This window comes from Gnatocerus cornutus, chromosome 10 (assembly GCF_029298725.1).
Source record: "Gnatocerus cornutus isolate USDA-ARS CGAHR chromosome 10, icGnaCorn1.1, whole genome shotgun sequence".
NCBI lineage: Eukaryota > Metazoa > Arthropoda > Insecta > Coleoptera > Tenebrionidae > Gnatocerus > Gnatocerus cornutus.
In genome coordinates, this window is record NC_142242.1 from 5,489,975 (window position 1) to 5,507,081 (window position 17,107).

Here is a 17,107-nt window from a genome sequence, read left to right on the forward strand (position 1 = left end):
CTAAGGAGTTATTGAAAACTCGTTGCTTTATTAATACAATCAAATTGATTTAATCCTAGATTTTTATTCATACCGGACTCTAATGAAAGCTACAAATGAAAAAGACTTAGAAACCGGAAAAGTCCAGGTTTCATTCAGCCAATAAATTTATAATCTGACGCATTCGGTGCTTCTGACTGGAATTAATTTTTGCATTTTCTATGTGAAAAATTTTTCGAGCAGCTTTGTAGCATTGTCAACAAATTAATGTTAATTAAATAAAATTGCTGCCTCCTCGAGACATTAACCATTAATTCCGTGGGGTTTTCTCCGGCACTCATTTCCCATTCCCTGCAAAAATTTCCAAAGCTAATTTATTTAATATTTTATTTGAGTTAAACTGTCCTCGTTATAATGGTGAGGGACGTGTTAAATATTACAAAAATGTTGGAACAGCAGCAAACCTGGATCATTGGTAACGAATCGTGAGAATTCAGCGAGGCATGGCTATTATATTAGGTTACTTAACGAACACCAGATGAACAAATGAGTCAGTAAACTGAAAATATTTTTATTACACTTTGTTCTCGTGATGAGATTTTTAACTTGATTTTAAAAAATACAACGTCGACATTTCAAGATTATCGCGATTTTACTGTCCAGGTATTAGAAATTTTTAATTAAAACACAACACGTTTGTGTGTAGTAAACTGATTGTTTGTGCAATTTGCCCCTGTATTGATTACATTAAAACTCGAATTTTTCAGATGTTTTATGTAACAAGCAACGAGCTGTGAAGGTGGGTAATTAGAAATATAAAAGGGGAAGTGTTCTCTGTATTATTCATCATAATAACAACTAAACATATTTAGAGGTGGTTAATTCACACTGTAAATTTTCAGTAAATCTCATTAAATTGTGGCACCTGATAGAGAAATAGCAGGAGTGCGATTCATTCCTCACGCTGCCAAATTAGGATTTGAATAGGCAACCACAAACCGGAGGCTAACTATTTCTATAGTGTAATTTGGGTTTGGGGTTTACGTGCAGTCCTGATGGATTCGTTGATTTTAAAGGAATGTCATCGGAATTTAATAATTCTGTCATCAACAAAGCATCCTAACATTTACATTGCTTAATGATCTGTATTGTGCACTGACTGCTAGGCCAATTCCAAGCTTCAAAAATATATAAACTGCACACTTTTTTCTTTATTCTGGTGGGACTTTTATTTATTTTCTCTTCGTTGCCAAGGATTGTCGCAAAATCAAATAATAGGTGTAGATTTGAAAAAATGAGTCTGCTGAGAAACGTGCTTTATTTTCGAAATAAGTGAATTATGCTTAAGCCAGTAGTGAAGTGTGTTGCTAACCGAAATTGGGCATTATATTTATGGAAACTTAATTCGCAAATTACAACAGTGAAAAATATGAAATGGAATAATTAGAAATAATTAAATACATACCGTTGGAAAGCCGACTGTGAATGACGAATCGACGTAATAAGTGTATAACTTAAAGAATTTTATTATAATTTATTTATAAATATTGGAATATAATGTAAGACATATAAAATTACAATAAATTTATTTTATTTATATTGTAATTTGTTTATCTACAGGGTGTTTCGGGTTTTAAGTGCCAAAGTTTAAGAGAGTGTCTGTCTTGATACACTGAACAAAAACTGTAAATAATGTGTGAATCTAATGTTTAACCGAACATGATTGAGTGCCACTGACGCTTACCTTAAGTATCGTTCAGTTCTTCGAGATTCAGAATTTCTCGAGAAAGAACCAGCCGATTAGGGAAACGGTTTCGGTAAACAGCAAATCAACTCACACACTACACTATTTGGCCACAGGAAAAACGCGATAACTCGACACGAATATCATTCCCGAACGAAAGACGGTAATTAAATGAATGATTTATGTCATTTCATCCCAAAGTAATTAATAAGAAGCAAAAAGACACTTTTTGGGAAATGGTATGCATTTCTTTCGTCTTTAAACATTGTGCTCCAAAAACCAAAGTGTTTTTTATTCAGTTTTTATCAAGATTTATCTACGTTTTAAAATTGCCACGTAAAACCCCAAACACCCTGTATATCTTTATTTTTGGTGATAATAAAATACATATGTGCCCTAATTCCGTTTAGTCCTCTACATGTGTAATGATCTGAGAAAGTGCTCGTGTAAAAAAATAACACATTAAAATTACTAATTTCCTACAATTGTACTGTTATGATGCACCAGAATCTCTCTCTAATTTAACCACCATTTTTTCAATTTACCCCAGTTTTATAATATTTTAAAATAACTACACATTTAACATTTATAAACTCACTAATAGTGCAGGTCTGATACATATTTTATAGCTGACAACTTAGTTTGACACGTTATGATTTTTCAAACAAAATTTGCAACAGTTGTGTAAATTATTTGAATACATGCACTATAACATGGTTTTAACTTCATTAAAGTAAGGATTTAAAGTGAAAATTGAATTGGTTGGTGTCCTCGTACTTCCAGACTTCAGTACAGTGTCCTTGATAGGCTTGTGATAACCATTATTAACCCAGGCAGTACCAAAAAATTAGATTCACCTGCCAACAAAAAAAATTAAGTACCACAATAAAATTGTGACCCCGAAACAATTTGTTAATTATAACTGGCCACCACTGATATGAAATAATAAAAAAATCGCCCGTTTAATTTTGGTATCTTTTCCTGTTAAGATCAAAGTTAATATAAAATATTCGTGCCTTGGCATTTATCAAAAAAAAAATCAACGATCGACTCGCTTTAACACGCTATCAACCAACGGAACCTAAATTCGGGTGGTCTCTGTAATTACAGGATTTTTGCAACAATTAAACACTCTATAATTGTGTCTTTTATGTTACAACACGAAATATTTTTCGTACAAATGTAATAAATTTGGAAACTACACACTTACTATTGTTTCAAAGTACTAAAAGCAACTCCGTCGCGCTCCATTGTTTCTAGTGGTGCAAAAAATACGAAAGTCGGTCATAAACGCAATTTATTTGCAAATATTAACCGGTTGGAAAACATTGTTAGTCACCTAACACGCTATAGACTAATTGCCACAAAACAGCAATTTATAAATTTTCCTGCGTTGGACATTGTTAATATGTCTTTAGTTTGAGCCAATTACGTATTTTCTAGTAATGTCACAATGGCCGTGATACGATCAAAACTGTATTAATTTTTCAGCGATAAATAAGAAACTACTGCATATATGCTGCAGTTGATTTAATTAATGTGCAGTTATCGCGGAAAATTCTGTAGCAAAGTAGGAAACTTTGAATTTGAAGATTGCATATAATTAAACTTAAATTAGTGGTTGTAACGAAATCGATATCAGAGACCAGCATGTACATTTTTAAAGTATTATATCGCCGTACTTTAGCGAACAAAAATCGGAAAAGGAAATTTAAATAACACGACTATAAAACTTGCTCGTGCAGTCTTTGATTTTGCGTTTATTCTATCCGAAAAATTCAATAATGACTGACAAGCACGGAACGTCTGTAATTGAATTTTTTTTTGATTACCTCCACATGTTCCTTGCGGTGTTTCAGGTATTCCCTCATCACATACACATATTTTGTCATTTGGTCTAACAATTGCTTTGCTCTTGTTCGCAGGGGGTGAAAGACAACGAGCATCATCTACACAATCATCATCTTTGTCGCATATGTGGTTTGCTCCTGAAAAACAAATGTTATCAATAATTATTATTTTTAGGACTCTAGTTCAATGTACGGTCATTAATGTTTAATTCATATCCTAAATTAAGTGTGGAATATTAATTTGTCGTCTAGGGTTTATTAAAATTAATCGTTTTACCACTCAAAAGTAGAACACTAGTTTAGGAGCAAACTGCCCTGCTACCTTCAATCCAAGGGCGCTTTTTAAATATTCAACAAAACTTTTCAACCTAAGAACAATTCTGTTTTTCTGTGGTAGTTTAATTCGCTTAAATATTAACGAGTTTAAACTACAGTCTGTAAAAATGTAGTTAGTATAAAATCACGATATTGAGTTTATTAACTAGTCCGTTTCCCTACCTGTTTAAATGTCTGGTTCAACATTTCGTGCTGAAAGAAGCTTTATCCAATATAATTTATGTTACTTAGGGTTCTATTGTGCGTGTTTATATTAAGTTGTATCTATCAGACTGAAGTTCCTCGTAAATTTTTTGACTAATCTTGAGTATTTTTAAATGAAACCCTCTCCACGACGACAGTTTTACGACGAAAAAATAAGTCGTTTTAATAGCGTGTCACACCCAAATAAGAATTTTTCACCCTTATTAACACTATTTTTGTCAAAACTGTTGTTATAAGAATTTCAAATCGATAGAACAAACTGTACAGTTTTGTTTGATAATTACCTTTCTTTCTTCCGGCACTCATCTATTTTTTACATTGCATCGCGTAAAGACATTGTTTTTTCACCTGGCCTAGAAACGACTTTCAGGTTCACAAAATAGAAATTATGTCAAGAACAAAATTGATTCGCGGTGTAGTTTTAAATAAACTATTCCCGATAGCTTTTCACATGAACGGGAAAGTCAATATAATTGCCAACCACGTTTTAAACACTTAATAATAGCTCGAAGAAAAGAGAAATGTCAAGTGTCTGGAAAATAAATCCTGGATCCGATATTTCTTCTCACTATTATGAAAGCATTACCACTACAAGGAACTGAAGATCGTTTAAATATTTTTACATAAATTAAGTTGTAATTTTCACGTAACGCGTGTCTCCTGCTTATTGAATATACATGAAAAAGTCAGAAAATGATTTTATTTACGATAGTTTACATTTTACCTCGAGGAGGTACTTACCGTTGTGAACATAAATTTATTTTTGCCAGACTCTTTCTTTGATTGGCGATTCAATTTTCTTTTAGCGGATTTTTACTTTCTAATAAAAAGCGGCGTCTACAGGAATGAAGGATTTACAACAAATACTCCACTAATTATATTCGTTAATAATGAAAATGTCCGCATCAGTTTTTTTTTTGTGGAAATTTTCAAGTTAATAAAAATGATGAATTTTCGTGGAATGTAACAAGTATGTCGCTTGTAATAATCCGGAATTAGTAACCTTTAAAAATGGATAAAACATAGTTCGGCTAAAAAAACTCCATCGTTATGACTGTAAAAACCCGTTTTCAAATCAAATATCTAGTTTATTTGTCGTTTAAATACATTTTTAATACATATTTAAAAACTTTGCAAGTTCCCAAAAGCATAAATAGAAAGATAGGATTATTCCTTTTCTTGTTGAAATGTTTTCGTCTCTTTTGTGAAAGCTCAGTCTTAACTCACAAACTTTCGTAATAGCTCTGTGCATTACCTTAAAAATTTTCAAATATATTGATTATAGTTGTCGGTTAGAAAATAGCACAAGGACATTGGTCCAGGTAGTGATAAGTCTAAAGTTAAAAATGAGTTTTTTTGTAAATTTGTGTAGTTGGATCGGGTGAAACAACAAATTGCGTCTTAGATTTCGAGCGTCGGTGACACAGTTTTTAGCACATTCTATACTGGAAGCACTTCACACTACGACACTGGCACTGTTTTAAATTCACTAATAATAAAAATTTTCTAATGCTCACCTTGTTTCAACGCGACACATTTTCCATTAACAGGATTTTCGTTGTTTCCACACAAGCAGCGGTCTTTTATACATGTGGTTCCTTTAATAATAGCACAGTTGTCTTGGCTCGTGCAGGCTTTGGGTTGAGCTGAAACAGAGAGGATAGTTATTTTGGTGTACTTTTGGTGAAGGCGCCAAGAAAGAATAAGTACCAAAAGGAAGAAAAATTGCAAGAGAAATGAACAGAAGTAGATAAGTGTGAGACATGATGTCTGATGAAGTAATACCGATCCAGGAGTCGAATTTTCGTGCAAAACTTCATCATTTTGTAATAGTATTTGGAGAAGTCCGTACCAACTGGTTTTTGTGGTTGTTGCGTGCCTTGGGTATTTGACTTTCCAAAAGTTGTAAGTCCGTGAGCGTGGTTGAAGCCAGCCAACACAAGCAGGAGCGGAATAGACACTGTCACATATAACGCGTTCATCTTGTGAATTGAAAGACTTCAACGAGGTGTTATAATCACAGCCCTGGTCAAAATGCGTTATGGTGCAGAGCTTTGGTCAGCCACCATTTGTACGCAAGCGCTTTAAACTTTACATTAAGTCAGGCACGTGTGTATAGCATAGAATTAGCGTCTTGTGGATGGATCTTAAACCGATAAGGCACCAGGCCTCACGGCGCCTGAAACGTTTTATAACACGCGATCTATTACGTCATGGACTGCAACCCCTTCGAACCCCAATTTCCAGTAATTTGCCCATCATTGGTATGTGCGAAACTCATTTTTCAAACTGTGAGCCCCCCCGCCAAGCCCTCAAGCACTTGACCAACCCTCTAATTTACATAAAGCTTATTATTTATAACTTTCTTTACAGTCAGTCGGATAAATTAACCCTAGACCTTTACGCTAGCCCTAAAAATACACCACGTTAAAACTGTGCCACCGCTAAGACATCTTGATCATTACCATCAACTTGCAAATGAAAGTTACCCAGACACGAGTAATCAAATAACTTATCGCTTGTGACATATTTATACATTTTCTTGAACCCTATAACCTAAGATAAACCAAAAAAAATAATTCGCACGCGATCATGCGGTATTCTTGGCAAAGAATACAACCCGACCACTCACAATCGATATAATTCATTATTTATTAGGTAATGCATATTGGAGCGGCAACCTTTTGGTATGACACCTGATTAAGATTAACCTTGAAAGGCAGCCATGCTATCAATTCATTTTAATAAATTTCCACGCCTTTCGATTTTTTTAATTTTTCTAGCTACGCCATTGTTTTACGCCATCACAAATCATGTCAAGTTATTACGTTGCAACAACAGCCAAATTTGTAAATTTACGAGTTGCATGTTTGCCGTACAAACATTAACAATGTGAGACCATCTTAAAAGCACGATTCCGATCTCATAACGATTTCATGGCTATGTTTCAGTATTGTCGCACTTATATTTTTGTCCCCTCAAGTCATGCAATAAAACTAATCACAATTTGACAGTTATTAAGAAAACTATTTTGGAGTTTGCACACATTTATTTAAGCCCTTTGATGTTGCCGGACTGTTTTATATTATGAAGTTGTGTTAATAATCTTGTTGACATTGTCTCTGATATTAAAGAGTCAAGACATTTTTTACATGTTTGTAATTTCTAGCACAACTTATTGTAGCTATTTAATATTTATTTTGTTACCAGAATCACGCATTACGAATAAAATCTCTTTCTGGAGATCTAAAGATTATTTAAATGTTTCCATTGCACACAAATTACCTTTTCAATCTGCACCAAGTATTTCATAATGAGTCATGCTGTGAATATTTTATAAAATAAAAACAGTGCAAAATTTACTTTTTCTTTACGATAGTTTGGAGATTCATCACGACTCATCGAACATTCGGGGAATTGTCTTAATTAATATTCAGACTTAAAAGGTTTTAATTCCTGTGAATACATTTAATATGTACGCCTTGTTAAACTCTCAAGGTTATCTTTACACTAATTTGAATACATACAAAATATTTCGTTACATCCAGCGAATACGCAATTCTACGCGTAGTATATTTTAGAATTATTTATTACTGAAATGACAAATTTTCAGGAATAAACCGTGGAGTTTCTTAAAATAAATCCAAAGCACGCATGAAATGAATTTCTAATGTATATCACAAGTTAAACAACATAAATGCTTGCAAATCTAAAATTCAAAAAATCACAAAAATTGTGTCTACAAAATATATTTTTTGTCACATGAAATCTCGTATCTATATATGAAATTTATTAATAAAAAAAAGGTCTAACAACACTTTGGCCACCCCGAAAATCGCCTTAAATGTTAAAAATAAAAACTTGCAAATACGCTTTTGTTTGAAAAAAAAAGTTAAGTTACTGATTGCTTCCAACAACGCTCACAAATCACTAAAACTTCCATTTTAAGTCATCGCGCAGTGAGCTAGAAACGAAAATACCAAACCAAAAGTCGAAAAATTGTTAAAATTTTATTTAGATACGAGTAGTCGTTATCATATCCTTTAAAGTTGATCCCTTGACTTAACCCAATGATAAAATTGGATAAAAACGAGACACGCTTCAAGTATATTATTTTTCGATCAACAGAATAATTTGATTTCCACGAAATATGTTCGATAAGTTATTATTAATTTCACTATTTTCGTTATTATTAATTAATTGAACTATTCAAAAACAGGAAAGATAAAGTGGATTTTTAATTGAAGTTTTATATGAACGAATTAATCTAAACTGTTTTAAAAAGTTGAAAATAATATGTTCAACAAAGTTCACATAAGATGACGAGCCTGTGGACAATCAAATGCAACACAAAATACACATTTCATAGATGACTTTCCAAATTTTCTGTTTTTAATTAAGAGAAATACAAGTGTGTATAAAACTACTTTCAAACTTAAATCTTTTTCCATTATAACGTGCGTATAAAAACACACTCATTTTAAAAATGGCTTTAAAAAAATCATTGACGATGCACTCCAACTTAACAGGACTTTGATTTTAAAAAGCCTTTATAGGTTAATCCGGAAATGCAAAATAAACTAATGCACAGGATTTTACAATCCTTTCAGAGCTAACAACAGTTTCATTCTATGATTAAACATAAATGTAAAAAAAATGTTAAGTAAGAAGTCACAAATTTAATTGGCTGCAAGCCAGAATACTTGTTAGTTATCAGTATTTGAAGAGATAAAACAGTCTGTCAAGACCAACTGTAAAACTCAAGGTAAATAACAGCTGAAACAGACTTTCCCACTTTCCTTTTTTTAAGATTTTTTGCAACAAGTGTTAATTTTTTGCAAAAGTTTTGCTTTTAAATTGTCAAAATAGGTTTAGTAACATGTACAAGGTGTTTATAAATGTTTGTAGCATCAAGGGTGGGTCTGGAATTTCTGTCGTGTACAATTTTGCCATAACTAACTTGAAAATTATATCTAATGTTGCTTACGCCAACGACGTAATCGAGTAATCGAGGCGGTGAAGATTTAAATTTTGCAACTTTTTTACAGTGTGGAAGGGAAACGTCAAAAATTGACGAATTGTCGAACATGACATTTAACGATAACAAGGAAAAGTAAAGCAAAGGAAGACTACTCACACATTACACTGACCATATTAGGCGACTTAGTAAAAGCTGGCAACGAATTGCACAAGAGCGAAGCGAACTCTTTTTCCACAAGGGCACATGAATGACAACTACACAGTTATTAAAAACGCCAATTCAAAAATCTAGGGCCTACATCAAAAAAAAGAACACGTGTACCAAAATCCTTCAGCTGACACTGACAGTACATGTATTGTAAAAAAAACCCGAATAATTACGCTCGTTGATTAATTCATATCACAATGAGGCATTCAGGCATCTTACCATGTATAAAAACATTCAAAAAAAGTTTGCAAGATTTTGCAATTCTTAGTCTGGATCGTACGAAAAGAATACGCTGCATCGCGATTTCGTATGTTGCAGAATTGTGTTCTACGTACGAAGCAAAAAATATTGGACTTTTTTGAACTGTGTTTACTGTTTCTTTATCTTCTTTATTAGTGGTAACCGTTTGTAAAATATTTGAAAAACATATATAGGGTCCGCCAACACTAGTGTCCCGGGCCAAAATTGCTATTAATTATGAAGCTACCAAAATAATTATCGGTACCAGATATTTTAATTCAAATTTTAACATCATTTTCATCCTTTTCACGAAAAATAAGACAAGACAGGTTGACTTTTCCACTATTTTCTCCATTTTGATTTTTGAAAAACGTAGTTTTTTGCGTTTATTTCACATATGGTTAACACAAGAGTAAAACTGATCACATCAGTTTGTAGCGCTCCGTTTCCTCTTTATGTACAAAAAAATATTTTTATAGCTTCATAATTAATAGCGATTTTGGCCCGGGACACTAGAGTTGACGGACCCTGTACATAGTGTTTTGTAAGTAAAGCACCAACTCTTACCTGGAGAATCAGATCCTAGCTTACAGAAAAATTTCTAAGTGAAACAAAATTATATAATTTCAAGAAAATGTTTCATTCCAAAGGTTTATAGGATATTAAAAGTTAATTTACTAAATCTTTGTAACATTGCGCTCTGTGGTTACCACAAAATTTTGTTCCATATTGACAAAACATTTCTAAGCAAGTTTACAAAATTATTGAATTTTTGCTCAAAACTTTTGGCGACGCTGAGATAAACATGCATGTGTGATTGTTACAAAAAAACTGAGAGTCAGAAACAAAAAATTGTTGTTTTTGTATTGAGGTGAGATAAATATTCTCAAATCTCATAGCAGAAATTGTGTGGCAAAAACAGTGTTGATTAGTGTTATTTGTGACTACGCTGGAACTTAAAAATGTGTCAAAATTAAGTTTTTTGACCTGTCGCTTGTAAATAGCACGAGAGCGATTGGTATCGCCTTCAAAAGTGGGTAAAAATATTTTTACCCAAATGAAACAATAGTATGATTCTTGTTCATAACGTGCTTTTGTTGGTCAAAAGGAAATATCGAAGCTACCATCAAACGGATAAATATGCACGCTCGATGTTAAAATCCGAATTTTCCAAGCAGCTCCCGTCAGTGGCGTAGCGAGTGTTAAAATTCCGCTGGTGTTTAGGGTCGTCGATTTTATGAAAGGTCGATTAGAGAGTAAGCTGTGCAGCAGTGTTTCATTGGCTGTGGGAAGGGTGATTGACTTTAATAGATAGTGTGTAGGGGTTGTAATTATTTTTGGTGTAGTTGTCGAGCCACCGCTGGGTGGTGAGTTAACGCCTGACCTGAATGGAGTATGTTGACCGTGGCCACGAATTTCCATAATAAACGGGCATTTTACAGTTACATAAGCAGTATAAGCAAAGAATTTCTCGACTGGCACAAACTATAGCTGATAAAGGGCAACCTTGATATTTATTATTATCAAAATGTTAAGTCTATTGATAAAAGATTTGGAACCATACAATGGCAAGGTAATGAAAGTAAGACGGTTAATTTATGGGGTAGCATGCAAGTTCTAATATTTTTAGATTTCCCTTTGATAAGGAAAGAGCGAAATCAGTGAACACGCATGCAAACCAAGAAACACGAAAGGACAGTATCTTTATACTCAGTATACCTTAGACCTTTAACAAATTGCACGAAAATAGGAAAGCCTAACACCGGATAACCAAATAAATTCTTTCTTAAACCACACAATTTCATACGTCAGCTATTATTGACCAAGGATCCATTAGCACCCCTACTACACTTCAATTTCGCCCGACTATTTCATAAACGTTGCACGATTCACATTTAACATGTACAACTCCGCATTCTGACATGGCAGAATTGCAATAAAACCAACTAAGACCGTTAATACTTTATAAAACCAATTTTATATACAACCGTATCACAAAAATAATATCAGTCTGTTATTATAACAAAGTTAGCGTTCTTGTACTCAAAAACAATCTCTCTACACAGCAAATTTAACAATTTAAATTGTCACTGCATGCATAATATACACTTAAAATGTAAAAACTTAAATGAACTATTCTAAACAATCTCTTCTAAGCCACAAGCTCGATGATTCGTCTTTCCAAGTTACTGAAAAACTACAACACATATTTTTAATATTTTTACCATTTTCTGACAAATAAAGTAGTATTGCCTTGGAATGAGTAAAAATACCTAAAACATAAACAGAATGGTCATTCTGAGAATCTTTGGTACATTGCAAGGGCGCAATACAAAAAAAAATCTTTCCTATTTAACAGATTAAAATATACGCATTTGTTACTAACGGTCATTTAATTACATAATATTTATTTTATTTAACGTAATTTATAATCTGTCGTATCAAGAATAAGAAAATTTGAGCACACAAGTTGCTTACGAAAATTGGCACTAATTTATTATCGTACACGAGTTTTAAAGAACATAAAAATATATCACATTTTCAGGTCGATGGTGCCTCGCAAAGAGTTGGTAAATTTCTTATCGTCTTTTAGCAATATGTGCATAGATACCTTCCTAAAGTAGGACATTTCGCCCCTTCGTTGTTTGTTTATAAATTTTGATAGGAGATGGGGGTGAAATTGTTTCGTAAGCTTGTAAGGAGTTCGTTGAAATTAGTAGTGCTTGCTTTGTAAAGCATATTCTTAATAACATCTGCTCTACTACTAGATAAATTTTGAATCAACATGCAATGTTTTTGTTATCTAAATCATTCATCAAGCGAGATTTGGGTCAAGTAATTTTCCAAACAAAGACTCCTACAGTAAGCAATCGCGATAAGTTGAATAATTAAGAAATTTCTTAAAGAAACCAATAAATACTTCTAAAAAGGTTAAAATTTACATAACGGAGGCAGTAGTAAAGGAAGGAGGATGCAAAAGAACGGAAGTAGGCGTTCCTCCTGTTACTGAAGAAGTGGGGATACTACCCTTAGAACGACGGGAACAACAACATTGTACTGCAATTTTCTTTTTTTCTATGTATCGTTGCAAAACGTAAACGTATGGATCCAAAGTAAAGTAAGTACACATGAGCAAATTCGCGAGTTTTGCCAAGACTGTGTCGAATTTAGAGTTTTTCCAAAATTGGCCAGAAGGAATGGAAATCTAGAAACAAACTATTAAGACAACACATAAATTACATCCAAACCACTACCATTTGGGGAGCCCAACACATCACAAATATTATGCAAATGATTGCCATCAGTTTCGCAAAGGCTATTTCTTCCGGAGTTTGATACCTTACAACAGCTATACGATTATTCATGTTCGATCTACTCACTCTTCGAACTAGAACACGGTCGTTGGAACGAAGTTTTGATAATTCCCAAATCACAGTCAAGTTGCAGAATGCTATACAAAGACATAAAGCAGTACCTGAAAAAAACAGAAGCTTTAAAAAATTCCTCTCCACTTTTTTAACGACACCGCAGAATTCCGTGACGTTCATAAGCAATTATGTGTTAAAAAATTCGTGTCTTGAGATTTTGTCATAAAGTTAACCGTGCTAAAGCATAATAATTGTTAGAGGGTCTGGTGAAGTAAACTTAACCGTCGCGATGCTTTTACTGTGCACGAAAAGAACTGCAAAGGCCATTGAGGTTTTTCATCAAGAAAAAAGTATCTATCGATTTAGAGCACAGTTTTGTTATTTTTAGCCGGCAACAATAAATACAAGATTGCATCAGAAAAACGATCTCAAAACTTAAAACAATGTACAATGTTATCAAAAAGTATATTTTTATTTACTTATTGATCCCACCAAGCTCGTAATGTGTATAATATACATGTCAATTTTAGGGAGCATATAATCTTTTTATTTCAGTTCCCCTCCTGTATGTTACTGAAATGAAACATCAAAGCTCAGCTTTGAACTGAAAGATCTCAACATTTATCAAAGAAATATGGCATGTGCTTCTCTCTTTATCAAATCAGTTGATGATAGGTGTTAGCTTAATAAAACTCTGCCTACTTACCAAAAACAAAAAACATATAAGCATAAATTTGGTCCCTGAGTTCCGTTGCATCCCTGTATCTACAACAGTTTCCATTGTAGTACAATCCGAAACCAAAGAGAGGAAGATAAGTCAATAGGGCTCCTCCACACCACAGGGAGAAAATAAATATTTTTATCATTCTGAAGGTGACTAGCTAAAATAAAAAAAGAACATTAACAGAGGTAAAGAAACCAGTGAAGAGATTTATGCGACACCTCCGTTCGAACTCATTGAAATGAGAAAGACTGATTTAACCAAAATAAAAACGTTTTGCTCCAATTTTGATACAATCAGTCTGCATGGCGCGCCACATATTTAAATTAAAGTAATTTTTTCAAAATCAGATAATGTTTTTCAAACATACAAATATAAATGGGGTCATTTCTAAAATCAAACCCGTTAAAAATTGATCTAATTTTCGATTTTTGTATAAATAATGAATGTCTGCCCCTACACTAAAAACTAAAAACAATTATTTAGTGTCAACGCTCACGGATTATTACTTTTATGACTAGTGAAAAGAAACCCCCCAACTGTGTTTTTATTTGCTCTAATTTGCGCCCTCTTTCACTCAATTAATTTCAATGAATTACTTTATTTACTCGGGGTAGTTTTCAAGTTTCTAAATTAATTTATTTTTAACCTTGTAGTAATACCTGTAATAAAATACATTGTTTATCGTCGATATCGTGCACTGAGAAATATTTCGGTAAATAGACTATTAAACTGTGGAATGTCAGGTATTAGATTGCTTTGCACAAAATTGTTTGACTCGATGTTATCAAATCATTTAAAAACCATTCAGCTGTAATTACTACCACAATTGTACTATTTGAATTGATTGGAAAATAGTTCAATGGCATCCATCGAAAAACTGAACTAATTTGATTTACACTAGGAAGCGGTCAGTGGCGTAGCAAAGACCACAAAGTTTCGGTCTTTTTTATGATGGTAAAAATTGCTGAGATAATACCAGTTGTGGTTATTAATGATAATTCTTGGCAATATAAATAAAATGAAATGCGCTAAGATATTTTAAGAAAGTTTTATGGAGAGTGATAGTGGTCACGCCTCTGTCGAGGTGCACATTTAGAATCAAGTAATTAGCTGGCACCTATTTAAATCTCATTATTGAAGTTATTATCGCGGTTAATATGTTGTTGTTGTTACCATTTGTTATAGAAAAGTAAAAATTATAATAAATGAATGTGTAATGTGGGTTGTATAATTAAAAAATGTAAATAGAGCAGCGACTAAAGAAAAATCGCAATAAAAATTTGAGGTGGTCAAGATGAAATGGTCTGTTCTACAATTCCGCCCACATCGCGTTAATACCCTTTTAGGATAATAGTTTGCGTGTTTATGGAATAACGAGAGGCGCCTTAAAAGGACATCAGGGTGTGATTATTGCTTGCCATTTTGTCCCTGGTGTGTGTTTACAAAACGGTTAGAATCAGGTAAAAATAGGAAAATATCAAACGTACCTGTTGATAGTAGAAAGGTCTCGTAAGGGCCAACCATCGTTCCAGTGCCATGACAAACGCAACGCATCCCGAACCGAGTCCGAAAGCTCGAAGAAGCACAAAACCGACACAAATCCAGTAAACGGGAACCAACTTGTATCTTTGAAGAGTTATGATGGTAAACATACCCACTTCTGCCACTAAATCGTTTACCGCCAAACATCTTAACATTAAAACATGTTTCTTGTTTCTTGTTTTGGCCGATTTGTAGAGGATCCAGAGGGCGGCAATGTTGCCGGCCACCCCGACGAAGAACACAAGAGTGATGACAGCGTGACGGAGGAACCCGACCTCATCCATGCCTTCACAAGTATTATTAACCATGTCTAGAATTCTCCATTATCACTATTTACTTATAATACCAAACTTATCGACCTGTGTGCATTGTGACAAATTGTTTGTAAACACGACTGACCTCTCAGTTTCGAGCGTCTTCGGAGGGTGGCAGGTGGAAGGAAACTGACCACTAAAATTCGCTATAACAATTAAACAATAAACAATAATTAAACAACCAACATATCCGGTTCGATGATGAATATAGATGCGCGGTTTTAGCATTCGTCACTTCCAAATGACTTGACCATTTCGGTATCAAAACATTAAAAAAGCAATTCTTAAATCTATCACACAGGATGTCTTAAATCACACTAGAGAAAAAAGACGAAATAATTAAGGACCCGATAGGAACTATTCCACTTCTTCACTTCTTACTCACTCGACGTACCCGTGGAATATAAACGAGATACTCTTTCGCAAATTATCTAAAACGTTTTGTCTTCAGAAAGATTTTACACATGATAAGATCACCAACTCAGATTTCTTAACACATAAATCTCAGGAGTACTAGTTTCCTCTTTAAATTTTAGAAACAGTTGGACTTAAATTAAAACATTTCTTCCTTCCATCCTCAAGAAAAAATCCAGACAATGCGTGCGTATATAAGGCAGCGAAAAAATAAGGAAACAGTTAATGATATAAATTATTCACACCATGTCTCCGTATTGTTTAAAATTTCAAACTTATCCTTTACATTTTTGTATATTTGATGAATTTATCTCTACGTGAATTTTATTAGATGGAAATAGTATTGGAATAACGTCCATCTTTCTTTAACGATTAATTAAAAACTATGTACACACTTGTCACGTTTACTGTTTGATACGCGTTGATCTAACACCCAAACCGATCATTCAGTCATAAAAACCAGGAGAACAAAGAACGGACTAATCGCTAGCTGCAAAATAATAAGACGAAATTATAAAAAGAATCAAAATGTTGACATTCACTTTGTAGTATTCTTAAAAACGATAGATCTATATAAATAAAAATTTTATACGATTTTAGAACGAGGTCGCAGGTTATTCAACTGCTCTGTTTAAGTGTCCAATTCTTTTAAATTGCAAGGGCACTGAAAATATTGTATTTAATCCTCGCAGAGAACTTACGTTTTCAAGTACATACAATAAAATTTTATTTAAAGTGACAGAATACCTTATTCTGATTTGAAGATTCCACTTATTTCAACACAATCTGGCGGTAAATTCAATTCTTTTTGGACACTACCACTCGCGTAATTTCCACCAATTAAAATGAGCGTTGTTTTTTCAAGTTCCAGATGAAAATGATCACATGACAGACAATATGCCATCCCGCACGCGTAGTGGACATAAAGACATCCTGTCTCTTATAAGATTAATAATATCTTAAATGATTAGGGGGACATTAAAGAAATCTCATTGCCTGCTAACATTGGATTTAAATGCAAACGACGTACAACCAAGCACATTGATAACTGGTATTTTTCATACATATTAAGAGACACATATATCACTAATCGATAGGATAAATTCCGAAAATTACTTTACGTGAGTGTCTTATTAATTAAAGTGACAAATGAAAAGTCCCCGAAATTTGGCTCATAAGTCTCGACCAAAACCGCAACATCTTA

The 17,107-nt window shown here is 33.4% G+C and overlaps 2 protein-coding genes across 4 annotated transcripts; both read right to left on the bottom strand.

Annotated features, from left to right (window-relative positions):
- Positions 1-1,498: 1,498 nt before the first annotated feature.
- On the bottom strand, positions 1,499-6,672 carry sosie (oogenesis-related protein sosie). Of its 2 annotated transcripts, XM_088047924.1 has the most exons (5): positions 6,579-6,672; positions 5,966-6,524; positions 5,631-5,759; positions 3,556-3,711; positions 1,499-2,580 (listed from the first exon to the last, which is right to left on the bottom strand). In XM_088047924.1, the coding sequence occupies exons 2-5, from the start codon at positions 6,093-6,095 to the stop codon at positions 2,510-2,512; spliced, it is 486 nt and encodes a 161-aa protein (XP_087904050.1). In that variant the 5' UTR covers positions 6,096-6,524; positions 6,579-6,672; the 3' UTR covers positions 1,499-2,509. The 2 variants fall into 2 exon arrangements, with proteins under 2 accessions (XP_087904050.1, XP_087904052.1); XM_088047926.1 differs by lacking the exon at positions 6,579-6,672 and having other exon boundaries at positions 5,966-6,561.
- Positions 6,673-11,491: 4,819 nt separating this feature from the next.
- On the bottom strand, positions 11,492-16,796 carry LOC148167393 (rhodopsin, GQ-coupled). Of its 2 annotated transcripts, none has more exons than XM_088048078.1 (6): positions 16,651-16,796; positions 15,535-15,635; positions 15,121-15,485; positions 13,616-13,790; positions 12,796-13,016; positions 11,492-12,746 (listed from the first exon to the last, which is right to left on the bottom strand). In XM_088048078.1, exons 2-6 carry the CDS (start codon positions 15,542-15,544, stop codon positions 12,480-12,482), a joined length of 1,038 nt encoding a protein of 345 aa, XP_087904204.1. In that variant the 5' UTR covers positions 15,545-15,635; positions 16,651-16,796; the 3' UTR covers positions 11,492-12,479. The 2 variants fall into 2 exon arrangements, with proteins under 2 accessions (XP_087904204.1, XP_087904205.1); XM_088048079.1 differs by lacking the exon at positions 16,651-16,796 and adding an exon at positions 15,676-15,999 and having other exon boundaries at positions 15,535-15,625.
- Between the last annotated feature and the right edge of the window lie 311 nt (positions 16,797-17,107).

Excerpts from the sequence above, each read along its gene's own strand:
- LOC148167393 (XM_088048078.1), bottom strand. Across the intron at positions 13,791-15,120 it reads GACCTTTCTACTATCAACAG|CTAGTCACCTTCAGAATGAT; the intron begins GTACGTTTGATA and ends TTTTTATTTTAG. Across the intron at positions 13,017-13,615 it reads TTATATGTTTTTTGTTTTTG|GTACTGCTTTATGTCTTTGT; the intron begins GTAAGTAGGCAG and ends TGTTTTTTTCAG.
- sosie (XM_088047924.1), bottom strand. The coding sequence starts at position 6,095 with ATGAACGCGTTATATGTGACAGTGTCTATTCCGCTCCTGCTTGTGTTG. Across the intron at positions 5,760-5,965 it reads ACAACCACAAAAACCAGTTG|CTCAACCCAAAGCCTGCACG; the intron begins GTACGGACTTCT and ends TCTCTGTTTCAG. Across the intron at positions 2,581-3,555 it reads ACCGCAAGGAACATGTGGAG|GTGAATCTAATTTTTTGGTA; the intron begins GTAATCAAAAAA and ends TTTTGTTGGCAG.